At 34.5% G+C, this 26,346-nt stretch overlaps 1 protein-coding gene across 1 annotated transcript; it reads right to left on the reverse strand.

Moving 5' to 3' along the window:
- On the reverse strand, window positions 1-6,220 carry LOC113761230 (ubiquitin carboxyl-terminal hydrolase 24-like). Its single transcript, XM_027304115.1, has 7 exons — window positions 5,829-6,220; window positions 3,905-4,576; window positions 3,606-3,793; window positions 2,683-2,927; window positions 1,987-2,129; window positions 1,072-1,248; window positions 1-693 (listed from the first exon to the last, which is right to left on the reverse strand). The coding sequence occupies exons 1-7, from the start codon at window positions 5,847-5,849 to the stop codon at window positions 496-498; spliced, it is 1,644 nt and encodes a 547-aa protein (XP_027159916.1). The 5' UTR covers window positions 5,850-6,220; the 3' UTR covers window positions 1-495.
- Between the last annotated feature and the right edge of the window lie 20,126 nt (window positions 6,221-26,346).

A 26,346-nucleotide genomic window follows, 5' to 3' on the forward strand; every position in this document is an offset into this window, starting at 1 on the left:
TGATAAACTAAAACTAATAGCAACCATAGGTAATTGTTCAATACAAATTAGGCTACGAATGGATGATTACAGAAACATGAATCATGAAATCCGCAAACCCATTTCCAATATTAGGAAAAAAAGGCATGGAAGAATAGGCAACATAAGTGCTAATTCTGCATACTGCTGATCCCTTAAAACGAGCCTCTGAAGTCCAGAACATTGGTTACTAGTACTTGCAGCTTTACCAACCCTCTTTCAACACATTAAAGCCTTTAATCCTTTTTATTTTGTCGTCGCTCTCTCTGCCCCTCACACTGAAGTATGATAAAAATGAATGGACCAATATAATCCGGTTAAGCTCTAAAAAAAATACAGGAATTACAAAATTTCTTGTTATCCTCAACTGTCATCTGGGTGTTCAAGATTTGCTTCCACAGTTGCTTCAGCAGTTCTGCGAGTACTAAGAGGTTCATCTTCCCCAGAGAAAAGGCCTTTTAACTGACAGATTATTTCTCACCGTGGCACTTGTTTATAAAAGAGAATATAGGCCTGATCATGGAGTACCTTGCCAGTATCAATGGCAGTGACAGAATCGTCATCAAACCGCAACCACTGACGACCATTGGGGTAGAATGCATCAGCAGTATAATGCCCCTTTGATGCTTCTCTTCCATGGTGGGTTATTGTTGAAACAAGTTGGTATCTTCGTCCCTGCACAATGGCAACACAAAAGAATTGAACTAAATCTCATTTACAATTTTCCAAAAATTGCCAATGTGGCTGAAAGTACTGCTAGCTACACATTGCCACAAATTCTCCATATTTCTAAAACCTTTCCCAATTCCACAAAACTCAAAAGAAACCAACTAGGTTCTCAGTACACTTCTGCTTTCCCAATTTGTCATTGCTGACTGACATCATGGGAAAAAAGAACCTGTTTGTTGTTGTTCTGAGACTTAGGAATAGAGATTCCATCCTACAGGAAGCATCTCATTCAACAATAAACACTCTGAAACATGAAAGTATTTATTTTATTATGCAAAAACTTGTAGTTACATAAGAAAATATGACGCACTGGAAGATCCCTACCTCAGTAGTTGGAGAAACGAGCAAATCACGACTAAGGACCAGTTCCAAAGGGAATCGCACTGGTTTACGTAGTTTGGTACTTCCACGGGTTCCATATCCAAACCGCTTCAGATGTAAAATCATTATCTTGGGAAGTGTCAGTATGCTAACAGATTTCCTTGCAGTAGCAAATCCAGCCTGACAGATCATGAACATTTAAATCAAAACTAAAGCCCATTATGCTATTCCAAGATTCTTCAATTATACTCGCAATTCCAATATAAAAGCACACACAAGAGACAATACATAAATCTTCCATGGTTACCAGAAAGCACACAATGAGACATATTTTGCTCCCCTTCCTCCCACAAACCCCAGCTAAAGGAATTGGTCCTAATTCACTCATCCATTTTCATTATCTATAGAGAAAGTTTTTACTTCGATCCAACTATGATTATGTAAGCCACCAAGTATCTAACTACCAAAAGAATAAATAAACAAGGGCAAAAAATTAAAAACAGAAATAAAAACGTGTCCAAACCATCCATTCAACACTTGCATGTCTGTTTCAAGCAGAAAGAAGTCCAGCAACTGAAAAACAGTATTTTAAGAAGAAAAAACCACACTGCATAATGTCAGGTCTAATAAGCAAAGCAATTATCATGCAATCAAATGTTTTCATGGTGGACAATAAAGAGGCCTAAAGGTCTAAAATTACCATATTTCATCTAATCTGAACAACACAAAAGGGCAATCATAAATAAGAAGCAGACTGGAGCCTGACAATTATTGAGAACTATAAACTCCCACCTATCTACTCAAGCTCTCTGAAAAGCAAAAGACAACCTTCGATCCAACCTCCTTTTCCAAGTTTTTCATGCTTACTGATCTTCAAATACACTAAAAATACAACATTATGTAATAAAGACAGATTACCTTTCCACTTGCTGATGTTCGATACTCCTCGAGTGTCTCAGTTGCAGAAAATAAATGAAGAGCATCTTCAATCGTGACAACTTCATGAGAGATATCAAGATGGAGCAGAAGAAAAGGCTGAACAGTAGCAGAAGCTTTATTTCCTATTTCACATAAGAATAGGATAAAAAAAATCATAAACCTTTAAAAATAAAATAATTCAGGTATTATGCTACATAGAGAACTTATTCACATTGCAAAGATAGAAACGTTAAGGACATATGTAAAGAAAGATCCAAAACTAACTGATCACACAATCAAGAAAAGGTGTCAACTGCACACAAGGCATAAAAGCAGGAAACAGAAAATATCAATGCTAAGCAACCACAGTATTGAATCACTATCATATTTGAACCACCTCCACTCTCCCACCCTTTTTTCAGAAATGAATTGCACCAAAAATATGTAAAGTAGTAAAACCAAAATATACAGGCCAAAGAGGTACCAGATCTAGGTGAACAATTAATGAACCAATCATCAATGCGTTTATGTTTGTCATATCATGTACCACCAAGGACTTGTTTCATGTTGAATAGATACATAAAAGGTAGAATAACTTAAACAAAATTTTGTATCATAATATATTTCCACTTAACTGCACCACATTAAGCCACCATATTTTCAACTGCAACAAAGAACCATCCAAAATACAATTACCTCTTGCCCTCACAACACTTTGCAATTGTCCCCCGAATATTGAACTTAGCTTTGAAGGAACAAAGTTCTGTGTTCTTGTGACAGCAGACTTATTCTTTCGGCCCACAGTCTCCCACTCCTCGTCTTCAGCTGAAGAAACAACATATGATTTTCCTCCATTCAAGCTTGACTGACCTTCAAGCTTGAGTAATTCTTCATGCAGTTGGTGCATGACAAAACTAAGGAACTCCTGAGCATCTTCTTGCCTGTAAAGGATAATAGTGGCTTCCTAAATGATGTAGTCAATCATAATACAATTTACTAAATATACAAAAGAGCAAACTTTTCAGGACATCTGCCCTCAAAGTACAACATACACACAGGTGTAGCTTTCAGATACGCATGTATAATGATGTTGAACGAGATGAGGGGGGAATAAAGGAACTATAAAATGGACTTATGCGGTAACTTTTTCTCTAGCAGAACCTAATTTTTCACATGCTACAACACCAAAAGCGAATAATAAAATCTAATGCCTTAACAACACATTCTGCACAATGAACTCAATTACACCATCAACAATGTCATTTCCATCTAACTCCTGTACTAATCATCAACTTCAAGATAGTAGTCTTCAGCTTGTCTGTTAACCTCAAGCTACTCAAGAACTACAGAAGTTTACCTATATTAACATTTATGCATTGAGAATTTCTAGTACATGATTTACTCAAGTAGTTAATGCAATCCCTTCAACAAAAAGACAAAAATTTTCACTCAATCATCAAAGCTATAGAAAAAAAGGCCTCTAAAGCAACGCTTAATTTATCAGCCTTAACAGACTAACCTAAAAAAATGATCATCTAAACCAGAGAGGGAAAAAGATCATTATGACAGCAAGCATCAGGATAAGTTGGAAGGAGATACACGGTGCAATGCAGACATACCTTGGCCTAACAACTGTGCTAGTGGGCACATCAGGAGTGAAATTTTTCAGAACCACTTCAAACATGGCAGGACGAAAAGCCCGACCAGTTTCAATAACAGAAACATCTTTTCTCTTTGCATTCACACCACTTGGCAAGCTAAACTCATTAATGAACAAACCAAATGATGCCAGTGTTGGAAAGCCAACCTAAACATTGGAAAAAAAAATAAGAATAATGGTCTACACATAACAGATTAAAAGATAATATAACAGTAGAGGCTACAGAGAAAGATCGAATTAAGGGCTTGACGTGAACACCTTAGTAACATCACATATTCTTAACTCCTGAAAAAGCTGAACAAATGGGGAACATGACAAGAGAGCCTGTAATGTTGCGTTAAGGAAGCACAGGTTCCCTGAGTTGATCAGACCTCGAGGCAGAAGGTCAGCAGAAGCAACAAAAGGACCATCAGGTAACCTCTGATGGGCTTCTCTGAATTGCTTCATATCCAAGGAATCGCTAATTGTTCCATTTGAAAATGCTCCCTTTGAATCCACGCCATCAAGAACTTGTGCTTTCAAGGTAGGGGATTTATTAAAAGCTTCATCTTCATTTCCAGATACACATGAGACAGACAAGTCCAAAACATCAATTTTATTGGACTCATTATTCCCATTGCTATAGAAGTGAATAGATTGGTCAACACTTCCATTTTCTTTCAGATCACCTCCCATGGGCTTATGAACTGAATTTACACCATGCCCTTCATTGCCCCTTTGCAAGTCAGACAAAATTGAATCTACAGGTGCTTTCACTGAACCAAATTGTATTCCAGGGTCATTGCCAGAACTACCAAAAGATAACTCCTGAACAGGGCTAGCAGAATCAACTTGCAACTCTTTCTTTTTACTAATCCTGGTACTGTTGCTAAATGATTGGTTGAGCATAGTTTGTGTTTCATCCTGCGTAAATGAACCAAAAAGCAACACCTGCAATACGAAAAGAAAAGCAACATTGAGCAAACCATAGGTAAGAAAAGCAAAAGCATCAAAGTACTCACCATATGAGGATATCAATAGAAAAACCAACTTCCCCCCTCTCCTCTCCCCAAACACCACCAAGGGAGAAGAAAAATCATTAAAAAAATATTTTTCTATTGCATTGGATTCTTATTTGTTTGAAAGAAACTGTTATTTCAAAAAATATTACTTTAAGCAATCCCCCAATTGGAAGAGACTATGGTCTCCAATGACTAAAAAATTCTCCAGTTAACTGCTAAGTTGCAACCACAAAACTAAACAGAAGGCGAAAACCATCTAGTTTTTTCAAAAAACAGCTTCACAAAAGTAAGTTCAAAATGCAAGGCAGGCAAGTCCACCTAAAGACTTCCTTGAACTGGTAACATTGATCAATGGGTGGCAATAAATCAGTCAATGACTCATAGCGAGTCAGCAAAATCACAAACTCACCAAAAAATTAACAGTAATCACTGGATGGCCACTCATTAATCAATGACTTGTAACGAGGCAGCAACATCATAAAGTCACCCAGAAAAGCATTGCAACATTAGCACCCAGTAATTTGAGAACGAATACTGACAGCAACTAATTAGAGATGCACCAACTAAATATTTACACATCCTCCAACATGCCTTTCTTTTGGACTAATTTCACATTGACCAATCAAAATAAACAATTTTCAACTGGAAAGCAATTGATACATACTTAACACCCAAAAAAAAAATACTACTAAAAAAAAAATACTTACTAATTGCAATACTTATCTTTTTCTCTGGAATAGCAACCCAACATTACAGAAACAATCCCGTACTACTAAAAACAAGTAAAATGGGGTGAAAGAACAACTTCTTATAATCATACGCATAGCACAATTAAAAGCAATGCTCCATAATCACATTCAAAGTTTAAATTGTTCGTTGATTCTTCAGTCAAAGGACTAAATTTTTTGCAAATTCAACTTATATTCACCAAATATTTCAAGCAAGTATACTAAATTCCAGAAATAAGACTCATACACAACTTCAAACACACAAAAATCTGAGCTTCTTCTCAGTACTTTCACAAATATAGCAGAAACAAAGAACTGAAAAACCTAATAATTCTCACTAACGTACAAAACCATCACAAAGGAAAAGGGTAAATCTTTCCAATACGATAAATAATATAATAAAAAAATCAAACAACTTTAAAAATGGCAAAAATTACAAAAGACGACACAAACCTTGGACTTGGAGTCACTCATCTTGTGCAGAAAACAGAGGGATTCAACTAGGAAGAGGGTTCTTGGTATGAGAATTAGAACAAAACAAGTGTATAGAGAATTTATGGAAAGCTAAAATCTGGTGATTAGGCCCAGTTTTTTTGGAGAAGAGGGGACATAGGATTGAAGACATGAAATAACAGGGGTTGGAAAGAGAGAAACAGAGCATTTAGGAAGAACCCTTTTGGCCCTTTGAAGCTTAATTGAAGATCCGATTGGGATTCTCATCAACAAGCATCGACTATCAATCGTAATCTGCAAAGGAAAACGTCTTTTTTAGAGAGGAATGTTCAAGTGGGGCGGGGGATTTTGCTCTTTTGGGGTCTAATCTAGGTTTTAGGGAAGTAAGAATTTCCTGTAGTTCTGGAGAATTTCTAAATACCCCTTTGGACTATCTTTGGGTTGCAAAGTGCTAAAAATTATCCGCTCCGTTTGGATTCTCCTATTTTTTAAAAACAAGTATTTTAAATATAATATTACAGTAATATATAAATAAAAATAACTTAAAAAATATCTCATTTATATAATATATCAAAAATAACTCACAAATACACACAAAAAAAATTTTAAAAATAAATTTTACAACAATTTTCACCTATCACGACCACCCACCACCCACCACCCACCACCACTGCCACTATCCTTACCCATTACTGCGGCCACCCTTCCCTCACCACCACCCACCACCGTCACCACCCCCTGCCTTCTTCTTTCTCCTTCCCCTCCTACCCTTCCTCTTATCGCCTCCCCTCCCCTTCCCCGCCACCCTCCGGCCCTCCCCTCCCTCTCTCGTAGGCAGATCGCGACTAGAAGATTTGGTACTTTTTGGTTGCAATTCAGCCGCAACCAAATCGAGGGGGAGAAGGGAAGGCTGGGGGTGGAGGAGAAGGGAAAGGGAGGAGAAAGAGGGAGGGGGGTTATGGGTGGTAGTATTAATTTTTAAAAAGTATTTTAATTTTAAAAGATACTCCAAAGTATATTCCAATAATCCTTCCAAAAATATCTATAGTAAAAGTTTTTTATATATATTACTACAGTAAAATATTTTCAAAACACTTCTAAAAGTAATTAATCCAAACGGACAATTTTAGCACCATACATCCTCAAACTACACAACTTTTTTTTTGTAATGTATTCCTATCAATCCGCAGGTAGGGAATTTAATGAGTCAAAAGTCGTTCATATTACTTAATCTAGTTAAATGGTCAAAATGTCCTCCTTTACTTCAACAACTAAGTTGTACATGCATGTATTTGGGCATTTTGTTCTTATTACACTTGTTCAGAGAGCATAGACGGAATTAAAAACAAATTTTGGGGTGACGAACTCTAATTTAATTAAAATTTATGTATATAACTTGAAATATTTTAAATTTTTTTTTGGTGAAGGCAAAAGTTTAAATTTATACAAAAGTTATTTTTTTTTAAATTTCAACGTTTTAAGAGCAAAAAAAATTAATTTTTCAACCAGCCCCCCTCCACCCCAAAACCAAAACAAAATTCCACCTATGAGAGAGAGAGAGAGAGAGAGAGAGAGAGAGAGAGAGAGAAACTTTGAGATTGTGTGAAGAAAAGAAAGCAACTGTTGATATTCATACAAAGAAGGGCAATTTGGCCACTTATTAATGACTTTTTACTCATTAAATTTTGTGATAATTGGGAACACGTTAATTTGGAGTAATGGGATTTTTCTTTTAGTAAAAAAAATACAAAATTTCTTCTTTTTTAGAACCAAACATAAATGTTGATCAGGATTTGAAAGTAAACTAAACATCGAGTGAGATTTTGAAATATTTGTTGAAAAAAATTAGAGTGCAATAAGTAAAGCATAGTTGTTTCCCAACTTGCATTTATTAAGTTCTCCGACTATGTATTATGTTGCCATCATATTATATGACCTATGAGCAAAGTTAACCCAATCAGAATTAGTGAAACTTTGGCTCAGTGGCCACCAAAAAGAGACTAAGTCCCTCTTTGGGTTGTAGATCCCGGGTTTGAACCCCACCTGCAATGAAAAAAATGCAAAGGAGGTGTCAGAACACCTCTTTGATCTAGTCAAGTTCTTATACTTGCCCCTTATACATAGTCTCTTTAGCCGCTTAGGCTCTCAATGAAAATTAACAATTTAACTCCATCACCTAGCTCCCTTTATACACAGGCTCTTAGGCTCTTAGTGAAACTTAACAATTTAACAATTTGATTTAATCTTCAGTTTGATAATTTGTGATAGGTAGAAAGAAAAATTTCTCCACTCCATCACCTAGCTTATAAAAAACTTAACTTAAAATCACTTCATTTCATTATTAGTGAAATATTGATTCTTCTAAGCAGGGCAAAGCTAGAAAGGAAATTCAGCGGGGATAAAGTTAACATATGAAATTTTAATAATTACAATATGAAAAAAAAGTTTAATTAACAGTATACGCCAAAAGTTATATGCACAATTTAGCAACAAAACAAAACCTCTCAAATCTCACTTTCCAAATAAATATTCTTCCACTTCTCCTCTCAAAACCCTAATAAATTTTCTCTAGATTTTGTTAAGATAAAATAAAAAATGAGCAATGTCTGTGTGTTCCAAAGTGTAGTGAAAAAAGTTTAAAAAAAAACTTTTCAAATAGATTTGTGTATTGGTAGCACATTAAAATAGACGAAGAAGAAAAATAAATGCAAATTGAGTCTTTTTCTTTGTTTAAACAAGGTAGTGTCATTTATTTTAAGTGTTTTAAATTATTTGGATATAGAGACATATAAACAAAGTGTACACTAATACTTTAGATTTTGTTGATGGGCAGTGAGAGTAATTTTATTTAAGTGTGAATGTAAACCTACAATTTTGTATGCATCTATGGAGATTTTGGTGGGAAGAATTCTCTAATGCTTAAATTTTGTTTATGGATAGTGGGAGCAATTTCATTTAAGTATAGGAGCAAAATTACAATTTTATATATAGATATGGAGATTTTGGTAAGGTCGGTAGAGGCAATTGTCCCCAAAGCCGCCACTTTGTCTCCATCCCTACAATTCTAACTTCTAAGTGCCTTTTCAAACAGATTGTTGTCAATAACACCACTGCCTTCACCAACATGCATAAATCAATAAGCTTAATCTCTACTTTAAGACACCTTTATTGATTATGAAGTAAGGTGCTTTCCATACATCATGATAACTGAATAGAATAAAAATGGTATATTGTTTGATATTTGTGATTAGAGGTAGCAATCTGGAATGATATCCACTTATCCATCCATATAATGCATAATTAAATGGTTTTTGATTATCCATTTATAGCAGTTGTTTTAATTGGTTGACCAAAGTAAAACCATTAAATGGACTTACATGGATTATACACAAAAACCATATACATTCATTTACTTAAAAACCAAATAAAAATCAAATAAAAGAAATGACTAAAAGCGGCAACATTAGATGGACACAGATCAAAATTTCAACATTCTCTTATCTGTGGTGTCGTGCCCTAAAAACAAAGCAGCCCCAAATTCATCATCATCGTAGGTCCTTCTTTGCCTCTTCTTTTCTATTGGTTTTGCACAACAAATATGTAATTCTTTCTGCTAATTGCTCTTTCATTTCCTTTTAGTGCTTAATAATTTTTGGTAATGCCTATAATCTATTTTCCCTCTTCCCATTACACCTTGCCTCAAATTCGATTCTTCTTCACAAGCCCACCAGTCAGAATCTTCTTGTTGCAAAATGTTTTCCCATAATTTGTGGTTGGCCTTCTAAATCAGCTAATCTTTGGTAACACCTGTAATTTGTTTGATGAAATTCCTCCGACAGAATTGCTGGTTGTTACTTTTTCAAACATTTATGCTACTTGTGAACTCATGAGTCTCCTTTATGGCTAATGGGCACCATAGAGATATCTTTATTTGTAGTATTTATCCAATGAAAACTACAGTTGAAGATAAACTCAAATTTCAAGATTATCTTTTGATGATTTAATGTTAGGCCATGTTAAATGGGACAACCTCGAGTTAAGTTTTGTAGTGTTTATTACTGAAGCAATGTTAGATTGTGGTTGACAAGATGAAAGAAGTGTTTTCTCTCTTTTTCCATAAGTTAAAATGTTGGTCAAGCTTTAAACTTGATTATCAAGTTTTGCAGATACTATTAAGTCTTGTGCTGCAATATTAGATGTAAACTTGGGGAAGGGTCTTCATAGCCATGTTATTAAACAAGGCCATGTTTCTTGCCAGATTGCTTCAAATGCTCTGCTTAACGTGTATGCTAAATGTAAAGCTCAAGATGATTGCGAGAAACTCTTTTGGGAAATAAATATCATTTCTTCTTGATGACTTGCTGAGTTAATTAAGCAGCCAAATTGAGATGCAATGCATCCATTGGTTTCTACCACTTACATGTGAACTTTTGATGTCTTTCATAGAAAAGGCACCATATACAAATGCACAAGATGGAGATTAGCTGCCAAGCTTTTGGACTATTTCAAGTTATTGCCAAATTTTATCTTCTCTCCCTCTTTCTTTCACAATTACTTCTATTGAACATCCAAGTTACACATGTTTCTTATTTACTTCTGATAGAGAGTTATGTTCAAACAAAAGTACTTTCACTAAGGATATTTCTATTTTATTTTATTTTATTTTTCATGCCATCTTGTCATTGATCAATTAGTTTTTGTTTCTTATTTAGTTTTGGGCGAATTGGGAGGTCTAATAAGATCTGGATTTTTTTTTCTATTCTCTGGTGCAATCAATATTAGGTACTTGTTCAAATGGAAGGAGAAGAAGAGCACAATATTGAGCGAGTTTTATCAACAAACTCTATACCTAAAAGTGGAGAAGCTATAGAAGAAAGTTCAACCAAGCATATTAGGAGGCAAACATCAATTGCTTGGAATGGTTTTGATACTGTATCAATGACTACTGATGTACACAAACATATTTATTAAAAGGTAATTCTGGAACATCTAATATGCTCAAGAATTTTGATTCTTGCAAGTGGAGAGAGTTAAAGAATACAAATTTTGGGGCTCCTTTGGATCAACATATGTATCGTGAATAGACTGTAGTTACTATTATAAAATACAATTACCCTTTTGAATTTGTAGAACATGAGGGCATCCAAGATTTGTACAACTTCTTAAATGGAGAGGCAAAATCTGTATCAAGAAATACAATCAAAGCAGATATGGTGAGAGTGTACTCGAGAGAAAAAGAAAATCTTAAACATGCCTTAAAGAATGTGAATAGTAGAATACATTTAACATTTGATCTATGGAGTTCATCCACTATAGATGGTTACCTGGCGCTTACAGCTCATTATATTGATAAAGATTGGGTGCTCCAAAATAGATATTGAATTTTCGTCATATTCCTCCACCACATTATGGTGTCTCTTTGGTGACAAGGGTAATGGATTTACTCAAAGAATGGAGAATTGAAAAGAAAATTTTCTCATTGACTATGGATAATACAGCTTACAGTGATGTTTTGGTGAATGTTTTGAAGTGTTATTTGAAGATTGCTGGTCCATTCGTGTGTGATAGAGAGTTCTTTCATGTGCGTTGTGGAGCACACATTCTAAACTTGATAGTAAAAGTATGGCTAGAAATAGTTGAGGAACCTCTTTAAAAAATTCAGGAATTTGTCAAGTATGTACAATCAAATGAAGCAAGAAAAGTCAAATTTGTTGAATTGCTAGAGTCTCTATGAATTGTAAAAAGAAAGTTCAACAGGATATTTCAATAAGATGGAATTCAACATATTTTATGTGTGAATTTGCTTTGGAGCATCGAGAAACATTTCAAGAGTTGCAGTTAGTTGATCCAAACTATAAATGGTATCAAACAGATGAAGAGTGGATAAAGGTCCATTGCATATGTCTGTTTTTGAAACTGTTTTATGATATCACTACATTATTTTCTGGATCTCGTTATCCTGCTATTAATATATATTTTCATGGGGTTTAGAAATCATCAGTTAATTTGTGAAGAAATGCATAGTTTAGATGGTGGTTTTGTTCAAATGGCTATGACGATGCATGATAAATTTAACAAATATTGGAAGTGTTACAGTTTTGTCTTAAGTTTTGTTGTGATATTGGATCCACATTTTATGTTGTAACGTATATAATTTTGTTTGACAAACATATACTCGAGAATTTTTCTACATATATGAGGGAGATTCGTGAGAAACTGCATTTGATGTTTGATAATTATATGCAATTATATCCCTCAATTATGGCAGATTCACAAGTAGCATATTCTAGTGAGAGAGTTTCTTCTAATCTTACTGATGAGATAGATGAATTTACCATGTATGAGAAATAACACTATAACTTGAATAGGAATACATCACAGATGGATTTGTATTTAAATGAGAATAGGCTTCTATCAAAGAAGATTTGGATGTACTTCAGTTTTGGAAAGAAAATAAAAACCAATATCCAGTGATTCATTAATGGCACGAGACATTTTGAGTATCCCTATTACTACAGTGGCTTTAGAGTCTGCTTTCAGGGTTGGTAGTGAAATTATCAACAAATATCATAGTACGATCTTGCCAGAGAATGTAAAGGCTTGAATATTCACTAAAGATTGGTTATATGGTGGAAAATGTAAGTATTTTTATATTGTTTATTTTGTTAAAAATTACTTTTATTGCACATAATATTTATGGTAGTTAAATTACTATTTTTCTTTATTTAGAAATGATGTATTTGCTATTTTGTGATATTAATATGGTTTCACAATAAAATGCCAAGAAAAAAGCTGCATTAATTATAGATTTTGCTCAATTAGTTACAAAACTTCTTGACTCCAATAGAGAGGTTTACGAAGAGGAAGTTTAGTCATGTGACTTGTTGGATTGCTTAAAGGTAATATAGTTATTGACTGTTACTTATAAATTGCAAATAAAATTCTAGTTGATGATTGAATTGCTTAGAGGTGGAACAGTTATTGATTTATGAATCTATTAAATATTTTGTTAGAGGAGATTAAGTTTTGCTATGATGTTGCTGGAAATAGCATAATCAATGATTATGCAACAATTTATTGATGTTTGCTTCTGTAAAGAAAGAGATACTGTGACGACCCCATCTCCCCCTAGGGCGTACCTCAGGGTTTGGGGGACCGCCTGTCCAACTCTCGCCAGGACTCGTCCACTCTTAACAAATAAAATAAGGTATAACCTCAAGAGTAAGTGAAATAACAGTTCCCAAACTTGGAACGTGTACTTACATTCATATCTATCTCAAACATTCATACAATCCCAAATATAACAAAAGTTGTGAATTCCAGATACATTCAACCCTAATCGAGCACTAGCGCAAGTACAATAGCAAAAATTCAAAAATTAGACTATGCTAGCATGTACCAGTTTCACGCCCTCGCTTGTATCTCCTGTAAGGAAAACAAAAGTTAAAGGAATGAGTTAAAAGCCCTGTGAGGTTCCCAAACAAGTAATCAAGCAATTGAAACAAGAACATTAGTCATTTAATAACAATCAATCGAGAAAACATTCACAATCTAAAGCAACGAAAACACACTCATTAAAAGGATATATGCTCACGTGGAGCCATTCGTTCATTCATTCGCCAACTATTTTCCTTATCCCTCCAATATTAGAAAACATTTTTTTCTTTTTTGCAAGTGAAAACTCCTTCAGTGTTCTTGATATTCATTCATTGATTTCATTTCCCGCCACTAGCCAATTCACTGGTCAGTTCTCTACCAACCTTCGTAGTTGTGACACCCCAACTTTTAAGATGCTATTGTTTTACGGTTTCTTTAGTTCATTTTATTTTAAAACATTATTTTGTTTCAGGGAAGATACTAAAGTTATTTCTTTGGGTTTGATTTAAAACCTTATTTTGTTTTAAAAGACTAGAAACCCTAAAATTTTAATCAAAAACCCTAGTTTACTTGTGACTATGTTTAAATCTCTCATATTTGACTCAAAACCCTAATTTTATTCTATGAAATTGTAAAATTCATCACATTTTTCTTAAAATTCCTTTTATTTGGAAATTATTCATTTATTATGGCCCTACTACTCAAGCACCCCATAATAAGTGCAAATGAATCTAGAAAGTAGGGTTTCACTTTTCGTTTTCAAGATTGGAGCAAATTAGGGTTTTCGCGATTTTTCGCCGGATGATTTTTTCGGTACGGAGCAAGGATCAAATTTGGTAATTAAAAGTGACTTTTAAGTAAGAAATAATATGTGATTAGGAGCAATGATACAAGGGTAGAAAATAGGAAGTAAAAACCCTAGTACATGTGTTTTTAAGAAAAACGGCGCGAACCGACGGGTACCGTGCACTACCGATTGACCGCACCACTTGACCACCACTTTCTTACCACATGAGCTCATTAATACTTGAGCAAAATATCTCCTTATTTCCAGCTAGCTTTGACCGAAATTGGTGGCCAAAAATGCAAGGGATAGTGAGAGAAATTTGCATGGCTTTGGTGGTGCCAAGTGTCACCACCCTATGGCTCTTTGCTTATTTTTTTTCTTGCCTTTTATCCTTCATTTCTCCTTCATTTCCTTCATTTCTTTTCTGGTTTTGGCCGAGCTTAAGAGGGAGAGAGAGACAGCAAAAGAAACAAATTCAATCCATCTTGAGTTTGAATCATTTGAGTGCAACCAAGAAAAACTAAACCGATTGATTGTTAGTTTGGAAGCTTGGGAAGCTAAGGGAACCAAAACTTTCAAGAAATGGTGGAGGATCACTCTTGCAAGGCTTTGACTTAAGGTATATTGGCTGATCACCCTTTTCTTCTCCATTAATCATAATCAAGTTGGTTGTTAAGCTTAGAATTGAGCTAGTGATACCTATTTTCACGTGGTTGTGATGATTAGAGGATTGTATTTTGAGCTAGGGTTTTGATTTAGTTGCTTATATTTCTTGTGGGTTAGGTGTTATATGATGTATATATATAGTGTATGATATTCTAAAGGTGATGGTAGTGGTAGATTCAAGATAAATGTGAAGTTTGGCTTGAAATACCAAAAATTCCAGATTTCTGGAAAAATTTCACCCTGTTCTGTCCGGTTCTAGTTCGTATAGTTAGAGGCCGAATTAGGCTTGGTATAAAACATGAAAGTTGTAGATAATGGTATTTTATAGTTTCCTACAAAATTTCAGCTCAATCGAAGCAACGTAGGACATGAAAAGCCCAAAATACCCTCGCTGCTCTAGGTTAAATTCCAGTGTTCCGCGTGGACAGTTCAGACTTCTTGACTGTGTTTCTTCACTATACTCCGTTCGGATTTAGCCATTTGCCAAAACATGAAAGTTTTAGTACCCTGTCTTAGCTTTTCAACGCCACAAAGAACGCCTTAAATGGACCTTGGTAGACTGAGATATGGCCATTTGAATGCAGTACGGTTGATTAGCCAAATAGTTGGAACCAGGTTATATGAATTGGAAATTTGATTAGGTTACACTGAAAATTAGCCTAAGTGCTCTTCATGAAAATTGTAGGCCTTCGTCTTAGCTTCGAAATGGTATAAGTTGCATTTCAATCCGATAAGCGTAGCCTCGGATATGCCCGTTCCGTAAAAACCCGTCAAAACTGTTTTTTGTAAACGTTGTTTTCGCACTTGATATTAGCTTAATTGTTGTTCTCGTATTGTTTTGGAGCCTATGGAATGGCTATTGAAATGGAATTGTGTTATGGATAACTTTGGGTTGGATTGAGTAAAATATTGAAGCCATAAATGGCTGGAAAATGGGTAAACACAAGGGGCATGCCGTCAAATTTTCACGAGAAAGATAAACTAGTCTTCGGAGTCCTAGTTTTATATTTTGCAAATTTAACTTGGATACACTGAAAAATGGATTGAGTTATCTTCATGGAAGTTGTAACCTTTTGTCTAAGGTTCGAGACACTATCTAGTACTTTAAGTGAAGTCTGCGGACCATGAGTACTTGGTTGACGGAGTGTCAACAGGCGTTCAAGTTCGGGGAATTGAACTGGCTTTGGAGCCACCCGTATCCTACACTTGTGATGTTACTTTTCTGTTATTGATGTGAAATATCCTGATTTACTTGTTTAATTATGTGAGTTTTATTTTTCCCCATGATTGCTCACTAAGCATATAGCTTACCCCATTACATTTGTTTTCCTTAGCAGGGGGCCGACGCGGGGGATCGCTCGGGAAGGTGTTTAGTGTTTTGATTTTAGATGAGTGAACTTGTACTTGTTATAAGTTAATTGGCAAGATGTATATAGTTATTGTGGTGGTTATAATTATCAACTTTTCTAGGGTTTACTTTCTGGTACTCGGGGTATGTATGATTTGATGTATATTTGAGATTTATATTGTAATTTGTTTGAGGTTTGTAGTGAGGGAGTGAGTCCCGGCGAGAGTTGGGCAGGCGACTCGTCGAACCCTGGGGTACGCCCTAGGGGGAGATGGGGCCGTCACAGTAGTCATACTCGAGTATACCAAAACACTGTCCCAGGGTCACCAGCCGCCCGACCGAATCCGCTTCTGGCTTGAGTTGGCTGGCAACGAAGGGCAAGGGTCCAGTTCAGTAAAAAGGCTTATATTCATGCACAAGTAGCATTCAATCAGTGAAATCCACTTTTGCTTGGGTCAAGTGCGATAAAGTACACATTCGCCCATCGAAAATCCATTTAACAGGCATTGGAAAGCATTTAACACTCAACCAAATATTCACAACAAGTACACAATTATTTACTACACAAATATGCAAGAAATACTCACCAATACGAGCAAGAGATATGTCAAAAGTTTCCTTCCGGGTTGTACTCCGGATTACCAAAGAAATTACTAGTGCAAATATGAAAATACTGTTTTAGAGTGAATAATAACATTTGAACTTCCAAATAATGAAAAATCTTGAGTCATTTCTCAAATGCAAACATAACGAAAGAAAATTCTAGAAATCAGTAGTTGCAAGAACAACCAATCCCAAATTGAAGTGAGCAAAATGTAATTCAAAATTTTCGAGTTAAAACTAATACTTTTCATCTTAGTTGATATTAAATCTTGGTAAAAAACAACTCATATACTACTATTGAAGTACATTCAAGGATACATATGTAACTTAAGATCCAACTAACCCTAAAATCAAACCTTACATCTCACTAATATTCATAAGAGCAAGTAATAGAAATTTGGACAGCATTTCCCCTATTTTCTTACTTTTCCCATCAAAGTACAACTTGGATTCACAAGCCAACAACCCTTCAATCCAACCACAAGTGATAACCAACAACATTCATCTATTCAAGGCCTCAAAACCAACCAAACAAACCAAATAATAACTTATCACTATGGACCAAAGCTGGAAACCAGTTTAAAGAAGAACGGATAAATGGCAGTTTTGTCATCCTTCGGTGTTTTGGACGTAACTGTAGCTAATTATATCGGATCAAGGTAAATTTTATGGTGTTTCGAAGCTAAAACATAGACCTACATTTCCTATGAAGACATCAATATCCAGTTCTCGCATTTTCAGAGTCAAAAGTGAATGGTCAGACGCACATAAAAACAAGTCAGGAATATTAGAGTTTTTATGCAGTCAGAAGTGCTCTGGTCAAATCCTAAGCTACAATGATCGAATTGATCTGAAATTTTGCAGGTAGAAAGTTCACTCAAATCCCTATAACTTTTAAGTTTTGTCCAAAAACTAATTCAATAAAAGACATGGAGAAATTCACAGCCCAAGTTGAATCCAAAAACAGGGCAGAACTGAAATTCACCACCAAATACTGGAATTTTGCATATCAACCCTAAAACTACTCATCAAAGCTGGAAATTCAGCTTTTGAACCTTAAAAATCACAATCATGCTACTAATCACCTCACAAATCCATATCAAAGCTCAATACCAACATATTAGAGATAAACATCATAAGTCAAAACTGAAAAATCACAAACCCTAGCTGAAATTCGCCAATTTTCACCAAAACTAGAGTATCATCCAACATAATTCAAGATTCAAGGCATCTATCCCATACTTTGCTAAAATAAGAAAGGAACAGGGAGTTTAGACTTATACCTTCCAAAACACTTGAAGAAAGTGAAGAACCAAGCTATTTCTCTCCAAACAACTCCACAACAAGCTTCCTTAGGTCCTTGGTGCAAGTTTAATCGGTTTAGTTTTGTGGTTTCAACTCAAACAAGGCAAGATTCAAGGTTGGAGTTGGAGGTTTTCTCTCTTGTTTTTCTCTCCCAATTTTCGGCCAACACAAGAAGGGAATGAAGAAAAATGAACCAAGAAGAAAGATAAGAAGAAAGAAAACTCATTTGGTCAACCAACCCTTGGATCTTTGACACTTGTCAAAGCCAAGCTTTCTTTCTCTTTTTTTCTTTCCTTTTCCTTAGTCAACAAAGATGGCTGACTTAAGGGGTAATTTAGGGAGGATTAGGTGAAATAAAAACAAGAAGATTAGGGTAAGAAAGTATTGGTCAAGTGGAGTATTCAACCGGTAACAAACGGTGCACGTCGGTTCAAGTCTATTTTCCTTAATTCTCGCGTACTTGTGTTTTAACTTATGATTCACTAACTTATTAATAATACTTCTAATCACACAGTTCCTCTTATCTAAAACTCACTCTTAACCACCAAATTTAGTACACACACTTCACCAAGTGATCACACGGCCAAAATGCACCAAAAACACACCAAAATTCCCTAGTATGCACCATTCCTTTAGAAAACTCATAACTTGAGTTATGACTATCAAAAATTCATACAACTTGGCCTGTTAAAAACTAGACTTCAAATACTAATAATCTTTAGAAGACACCTCAAAGAGATTCAATTCATAAGTTGGTCCAAATTGAGCCATAAGCTACTACAACATTCCTATTTTTACTTTGCAGGGAAGAATTTTCAGTCAACTTTACCAATTTTCTGGAATTTATAGAGATTGACTCAAACTCTAAATTTTATACCGTAAGAAACTCTATGATTCTAGTTTCAAACGCAACAAACTGAACTCAATTCCGACTTTCCTATACGAAATTATAGTCAATTTCTCAAAACTGCGTAGAGCCTCCTGTGAAAATTTCCGGATTTTCTAACAACTTGAGATTATGAAACTTTTCTTAACAAAATTCACTCCCTTGGCTCAAATTCAACCATTAAAATAACCAAGAATTTAAGGCAAGTAAATTCAAATAAGAGCTATAAAGACAAGTAAAATTTCAGGACCTCATAGATACAACTGTCACTATGCTTCTTAAGAGGGATGTTTGTATTAGATTCCTCACCTATATTGAACGGCAATCATACTGGCAATCTGTTTTTGAAAATATGTTTCATGAAAGATCAAAAATCTTAGTATGATGTTGCTCACCTGATGCAACTAAACTAATTCTACTATAACTCCTAATGAGTTTAGGCAATCAGATATTTATATTTTTTTTTTCTTGTTGGGCTTTCAGGCTACATTTCATTTCTGTTTATGTAGAATGTGGGCAAAAGTCTGAATATACTTGCTTTGGGTTATTTCTTGTTTTGGGCCTTCAATGTTGTGTTGCCTTTTTTAGGGAATAGTAGTGGTTTATTCGATTAAGAATTGGAGCTTCAAGGTTGTTTTAGGTAGGTTTTACTTGATCACAAATCTTGGTTAATTTAGTGTGCTTGACACTTTGATGTCTCACATTTAGTCCTTCCTTGCATGTTATTTTACAATGCCTTCAATTCGACAGTCATTCTTGTCCTTCAAATGCTATACGCACAAAGTAATATCAAGATAAGGTGATATATAGTGAAGATAGTCATAGAATCACACTTGAGTTTATCTGCATTTCATATTAATTTGTCGCCTAGAGGTGATTATTTGATGCTATATCACATGAAATGCAGTGAATCCTATGCTGCTTCATCCCATGTACAATGTGTTTATAGTACTAATGCAAATTGCTCTTTGACAACAGTTTTAAATGTGCTGCAACTCTGTGCTCCCAAAACTTTATGACTCTGTGTTCCAAACATGAAATGCCTCGTGCCCTGATGGATGGAAGACTGTTGAAGATTGATTCTATACCTACAGATTGCCATTGGCTAGAAACAATTTTGCTTGACCTCTTACTTCTTATATCAGCCTTGGTGTTTATAGTTGTTTTTTTTTTGTGGCCATGCACACTTGTTGTGTAGCTTTTTTCTTCATTAACAGCATTGACAATACTTTGAACTTCTCTGAAGGTTTTGGTTCTTCCAAACCTGCCTCTTAAACTTGGAATATTTATTGGATTAAATAACTTTGATGCCTTCAAAAGCTGTAAAATATTGATCATTGACTGTAAGTAGTAGGTAATTGGATGCATATATTACTTACCAAGTTTCACTCATATTATTTTATATGGATGCTTTTGAGTAAATGAAAAAATAGAGAGATGTTTTGTACGTATTAGATGTGGATGCTTTTGAGTAAATAGAAAAAAAAAGTGAGAGATGCTTTGTACGTATTAGACCAGCAACTTCGGGAGAGGAGATGAAAAAGGTTCACAAGAATGGCATCATATTTACTTGATAAGACAGAGAAAAATAATAAAGTTTTGAATTTAAAACCTTGATATGGTTAGACATATGGCATTTTAATGTACACATTAGGAATTTAGCTTGTTATCTACTATTATCTTTATGTGATTGATTATTGAGTAGATATGAGTATGGGTTTTTTTATATATAAAACTAAGTACTTTGTCCTCTTTCTCACCCAAATTCCCTAAAATTCACACTTACATAATAAAGTATCTTCATATTACAAGAAATGGTAAAACAGACAAAAAAGTAACCAAAATATTTAAATAGATTATAAATGGATAATTGGTTTTTATTTAATCTATTTAGATCCATTTAATCTAAATGGATTGGATAAATTTCATCCATTATCCATTAAGTCAAAACTAATTGTGAACCATTTATCCATATTGCCACTTCTACTGGTGATGTCAACTCCAATAACTATAACAAAATACTAGTGAAACTACTGAAAACAAATGATGCGAAAGTACAATGTAAGAAATTTTAGTTTGATCACTTAAGAAAGGATAAATCTTTCCTACATTGTCAGTAATTAAGGAAATCAGGTTTGAACTTTGGGAGAGCAAAACTTATATGTGGAACAACAGTACTGGCTTCGTTTGGATTCCAAAAGTTTTTGAAAAATTGCTTTTGCCTTTCAAATTTTTAGTAATAAATTCTAAAAACAACTTTAAAAACAATTTAAAAAATACAACACATCTCAAATACACTAAAAAAAACCCTCTCTTTCTTTGAAAGTGGGTTTGAAAGGGTATTACCAAACAGAGAGAAAATTGAAAATGATGGGTAGAGTTTGACAAGAAAATCACATGACTGAAATTTCATCTTAATCGAGTTTCAAATCAACATCCGATCAAGGTCATGAAATTGCATGATTTCCTTCTCTCCCTAGCTTTTTCCCTCCCCAATTCTCCTTTTTCTCTCTCTTCGAAACTCCACAAAGTTGGCGGCTAATCACTTGACTAATCTCACAAGGCAAAATGGCGGATGATCATTCTGTTGATTGATTACTCGCTGCTCAGATAAAACAAGTGATGGATACCTTTATGGTAGGAAGCCTTTGACCCTTACTACCGTAGGTAGCTACTCAGAGCATGACACGTGTATTTGTAAAATGAGGAGCTCACGGATCATTATGTTGCAGTGGTAACACGCGTGGAGATAAACCAAACAAGACATGTCTGGATGCAGCGTTTTTTCGCTTCCAATAGCTCCATTCACTGTGCATTGTTTCTCCACTGCTTTATTACATTTAAAAAATTGTGAAACTATAATTTTCTGCACGTAATATACCAAACAATTTAATAAAATTAATAACAACATACCAACAATATATACCCATGACATAAATATACTAAGCGATTATAAATATTATTAGGATTATATAGTTACTTTAGAAGTTGCTTTCAAATACCGTGCAACTAAATTTTTCATTCAAACTAACGATGGTACAAAAAAAAAACTAATTAATGAAAATACGATCTCAAAAAATTTTTAATTCACAGTCACAATATGTGAATTCATGATAAATACAAAAAAGTATGGTACTTTGATCATATAATGAAGGAAAACCATACAGAGCAGGCCATTTCCGGGAAAAGTTTTCATTAATAAAAATACCAGCTCTTCACGGCTTTCTTACCTGTGCTCCAACGTATGAGCAAAGTGCCAATAATTAAATTAGTGATTTTTTTGATTTATACATAATTAATTTTTTTTTTGCATTTACAAAAAAAACAAATGAAATTTTTTTATCAAAAAGCACAAAAGTCAAAATGATTGGTCTAAAAGGGAAATCAATAGCAGATATGTACAGTACTTGTATTTTACGTTCGAAATGCTACAGTGCTGTTTTTTAAAAACACCCCCAAAAATATTATTTGAAAAATTAAAATGTTTTTAGGGGTATTTTTCAAAAACATTATAATGTTTTTGGGGGTATTTTTAAAAAACAGCACTGTAGCATTTCGAACGTGAAATACAAGTACTGTACATATCTGCTATTGATTTCCCTTTTAGACTAATCATTTTGACTTTTGTGCTTTTTGATAAAAAAAATTCATTTGTTTTTTGTGTAAATGCACAAAAAAAAAATAATTAGGTATAAATCGAAAAAATTACTAATTTAATTATTGGCACTTTGCTCATACGTTGGAGGACTGGTAAAAAAGCCGTGAAGAGCTGGTATTTTTATTAATGCAAACTTTTCCCGTAAATGGCCTGCTATTTATGGTTTCCCTTCATTATATGATCAAAGTACCATACTTTTTTGTACTTATCACGAATTCACATATTGTGACTGTGAATTAGAAATTTTTTGAGATCGTATTTTCATTAATTAGTCTTTTTTTTTGTACCATCGTTAGTTTGAATGAAAAATTTAGTTGCACAGTATTTGGGAGCAACTTCTAAAGTAACTATATAATCCTAATAATTTTTATAATTGCTTAGTATATTTATGTCATGGGTATATATTGTTGGTATGTTGTTATTAATTTTATTAAATTGTTTGGTATATTAGGTGCAGAAAATTATAGTTTCACAATTTTTTAAATGTAATAAAGCAGTGGAGAAACAATACACAGTGAATGGAGCTATTGGAAGGGGAAAAAAGGTTGCATCCAGACATGTCTTGTTTGGTTTATTTCCACGCGTATTACCATTGCAACATAATGGTCCGTGAGCTCCTCATTTTACAAATACACGTGTCATGCTCTGAGTAACTGCCTACTGTAGGAAGGGTGAAAGGCTTCCTACCATAAATGTATCAAACAAGTGATACTAGTAACTTATTATAATTTCAGGTCAAACATTGACTTGGAAACCTAATGAAGATGCGCTTTGGATTTTGTTGTGAGTTGGCCCAAAAAATGGGCTGGACCCATGAAGCCCAACAATTGCTATCATTTTAACAATTTAATTACTTGTACTAGTTCGATTGCTATCAATTTTCATGATAGAAACCATGTTTTCATAAATTATTATGTGGCAATTAGAATAGTCAAGAAGTCATTTGGTTCAAGACTAGCAAAATTTCATTGTCATTATACAAGGAACTGCATCAAATCATTAATTTTTTTTTGTTTCTAGGAATAGTAGTTTAATCTTTGTACTTGTCCCTAGATATTAATTGCAGTAAATTAGGCATAGGACATGTGAGTAGTGACAGCCTCTAACTCGTCTTGCGCCTACCCCGTTGTTTTCACTTTTCTTGGAGCCATAGAACTTGATTTGATTTTCTTTACTTTGCAACTTCTCGAGGACTTCCCAGATCTCAGCAAGCTGCTTTCCAAATTTGATCAATTAACATCCATCATTGAAATTCAGTAAAGGCTAATAATGAACTAACCTCGTACATCCCTGCCTAATTTTCTCTACATATTGAATGATGGTTCACTGTCTCAAGTCTCTCATAGAAATTAATATTATCAAAATAAACACTTGAACTTAGAATGGCTTTTCCACCAAACAAGTATTTACTCTATTTCAAAGCCAAGTTGTCGCATTGCACTAATCCATAATTGGAGAATAGTTTTGATTGATTCATTGCTGATGCTTACAACATTGAGGTTAATCCATTTACTTTGCATTCTTATATCTTTTTTTTTTGGCAAGACATGTATGACTAATTTCATCAGTTATATACATATGAAGTATATTTTTTCTTCCCAAGTACTAACTTCTAATGTTCTACCGTTTTGAAAAAAAAAAGAGTACTAACTTCTAATGTATATACTCTAGAAAATTTTAGGACATAGAGAAGAAAGTGTTCCTAAATGAAAAAAATCTAAAAATATTAAGTTATGCTAAAACATCTCAGTTTTAGCTATTGTCCAAACCATTTCTAACAATGGCAAGAAAACTAAACCATACACTTAGCTACGTAGTTTGGATTTGAATGCGTAAAACTCGAAGAAGTTAGACTTAAATATTGTGTTGAGTTTTTTAAACTTAGAAGTATTGCTTTGGTTGCCTAAAAGTCATAACTAGCTTACATGTCTGAATTATATACTGACTATTAGCCAAATTTCGATTTATCCTTTTTTTTTGGCAATGGAAATAATCTATCCTATTCTTATACTAACCTATACTATGAGGAGAGGGAGTCCAAAGAGACTTGTATGGGGGGTTTTATTAAAAAAACAAGGAAGCATATGCTTTCTTGTGATGCATGAGGTAGGGTTTGAATCCCTGATCTAGTGCACGGGAGAGCTTTAAAGTGGCTCTCCTTATCCATTGCCCAATGGTTCCAAATTTCCTGTTATCCATAGAAAGAAAAACAAGGCCAATAGTACAAATTTCTGTACTTTGTAAATTTTGTATCTCTCTTAATTCCGTTAGTTGTCTGATGTGAACCTAAATCTCCAAGCTCCCGCTCTTGAAGAAATGAATTGCACAGGCAGCGGAATGATCTATCTTGATCAGGTTATGGATAAAATTGGATGGATTCTAATCCAATCAAGGACAGCTCGAGATTGATTAGAAGGGTAGAAGGCGCCATAATTCAATGCGATCTTGAATTGATAAGCCAAAATTTGAACAAAGGAGACACGACTCACTTTGCATCAAGGGCATTCACAAAGGAAGAAGAAAGAGAATACTCTCAATTTTCATGCATAATCGTCTACCCTTATTTGAACGAAAATGATGCCTTTTATAGGTTTACAAGACTCAACTCCTAACTTAACTAAAACTAGGACTTAACTATACTAAACCTAATTCGGCTAAACAAAAATTAACTCAAGTTCGGCTAACAACATTGGTCCACATGACCTAACCGTGTACTTAACTAACTAATGACTCACTAAACATGAACCAAAAATTAGAAAACATAAACATAACAAATCCGTGACCCTTAGCTAGGTCTTAAGCCATGGTTCCTATGGTTCTTACTCAAGTCGTGCACTTGTTTTTAACTCTATTCATTGGACCCCAATGAATCATGAGCGGATCTTGAAATAAGGCACGGCCAGTTTTTAGGACTCGTATCATTGTGCCCTTTTGTACTTCTGTGGTAGCATTAGTAGCACCATTTTAATGCTATGGATGAGGGCCAGAGTAGGGCTGCAAACGAATCGAGCCGCTCGCGAGCTGGCTGCAAACGAATCGAGCCGCTCGCGAGCGGCTTGAGTCAAACTCGAGCTCGAACTCGAGCTCAGAATATTAAACTCGTTAGCTCGTGAGCCGGCTCGCGAGCTTAAGTATATATATATATATTTTTTTATTTTTATTTTTATTTAATAATAAAATTACGTATATTATATATATATTTTTTTTATTTTTATTTTCATAGTAAAATTACGTATATATCCTTAATATTTTATTATTTATTAAGAAAAAAATATTATTTTATTTATTTTTTAAAAAATAAAATAATTATTTTTTATTTTTTTCGAGCTCGAGCTCGAGCTCGGCTCGACTTGATTCGAGTCAAGCTCGAGCTTGAAAATTGCCGGCTCGTCGAGCTCGAGCTCGAGCTCGAGCTTGGTAAAATTTAGTCGAGGCTCGGCTCGATTAGCTCAAAACTCGACTCGACTCGGCTCGTTTGCAGCCCTAGGCCAGAGGCAATGCTTATGTTAGGACTTTAACTTATGCTCCTTGTGCTTTGTCAGGTTGCACTATAACAAAAATGTCTTTTAATGGCATTTAAAAGTGTCAGTATAAATAATTTAACCTGACACTTTACCTTTTCTCACACCTCGAACGAGTGTCGTCCCTTCCAATGTGGAGATAGGCTTGTAGTATTCAAACGTGTCAGGAAAATTATTCTGTTATAGCATCCCATCTGTCAACAAATATCCCTTTTCTTGATAATCGAAAGTGTCAGGATAGCTATAGTACAACATTAGGATATCGAGTTCTATGCTGCCACTTTTGATTGCTAGGAATTTTTTTTTTTTTTTTTTTTTTATATAGAAGTAACTTGTAGGTAGTGCTCTCTGCTATACATTCCGTCAA

The sequence above is a fragment of the Coffea eugenioides genome, chromosome 2 (genome assembly GCF_003713205.1).
Source record: "Coffea eugenioides isolate CCC68of chromosome 2, Ceug_1.0, whole genome shotgun sequence".
Classification (NCBI taxonomy): domain Eukaryota; kingdom Viridiplantae; phylum Streptophyta; class Magnoliopsida; order Gentianales; family Rubiaceae; genus Coffea; species Coffea eugenioides.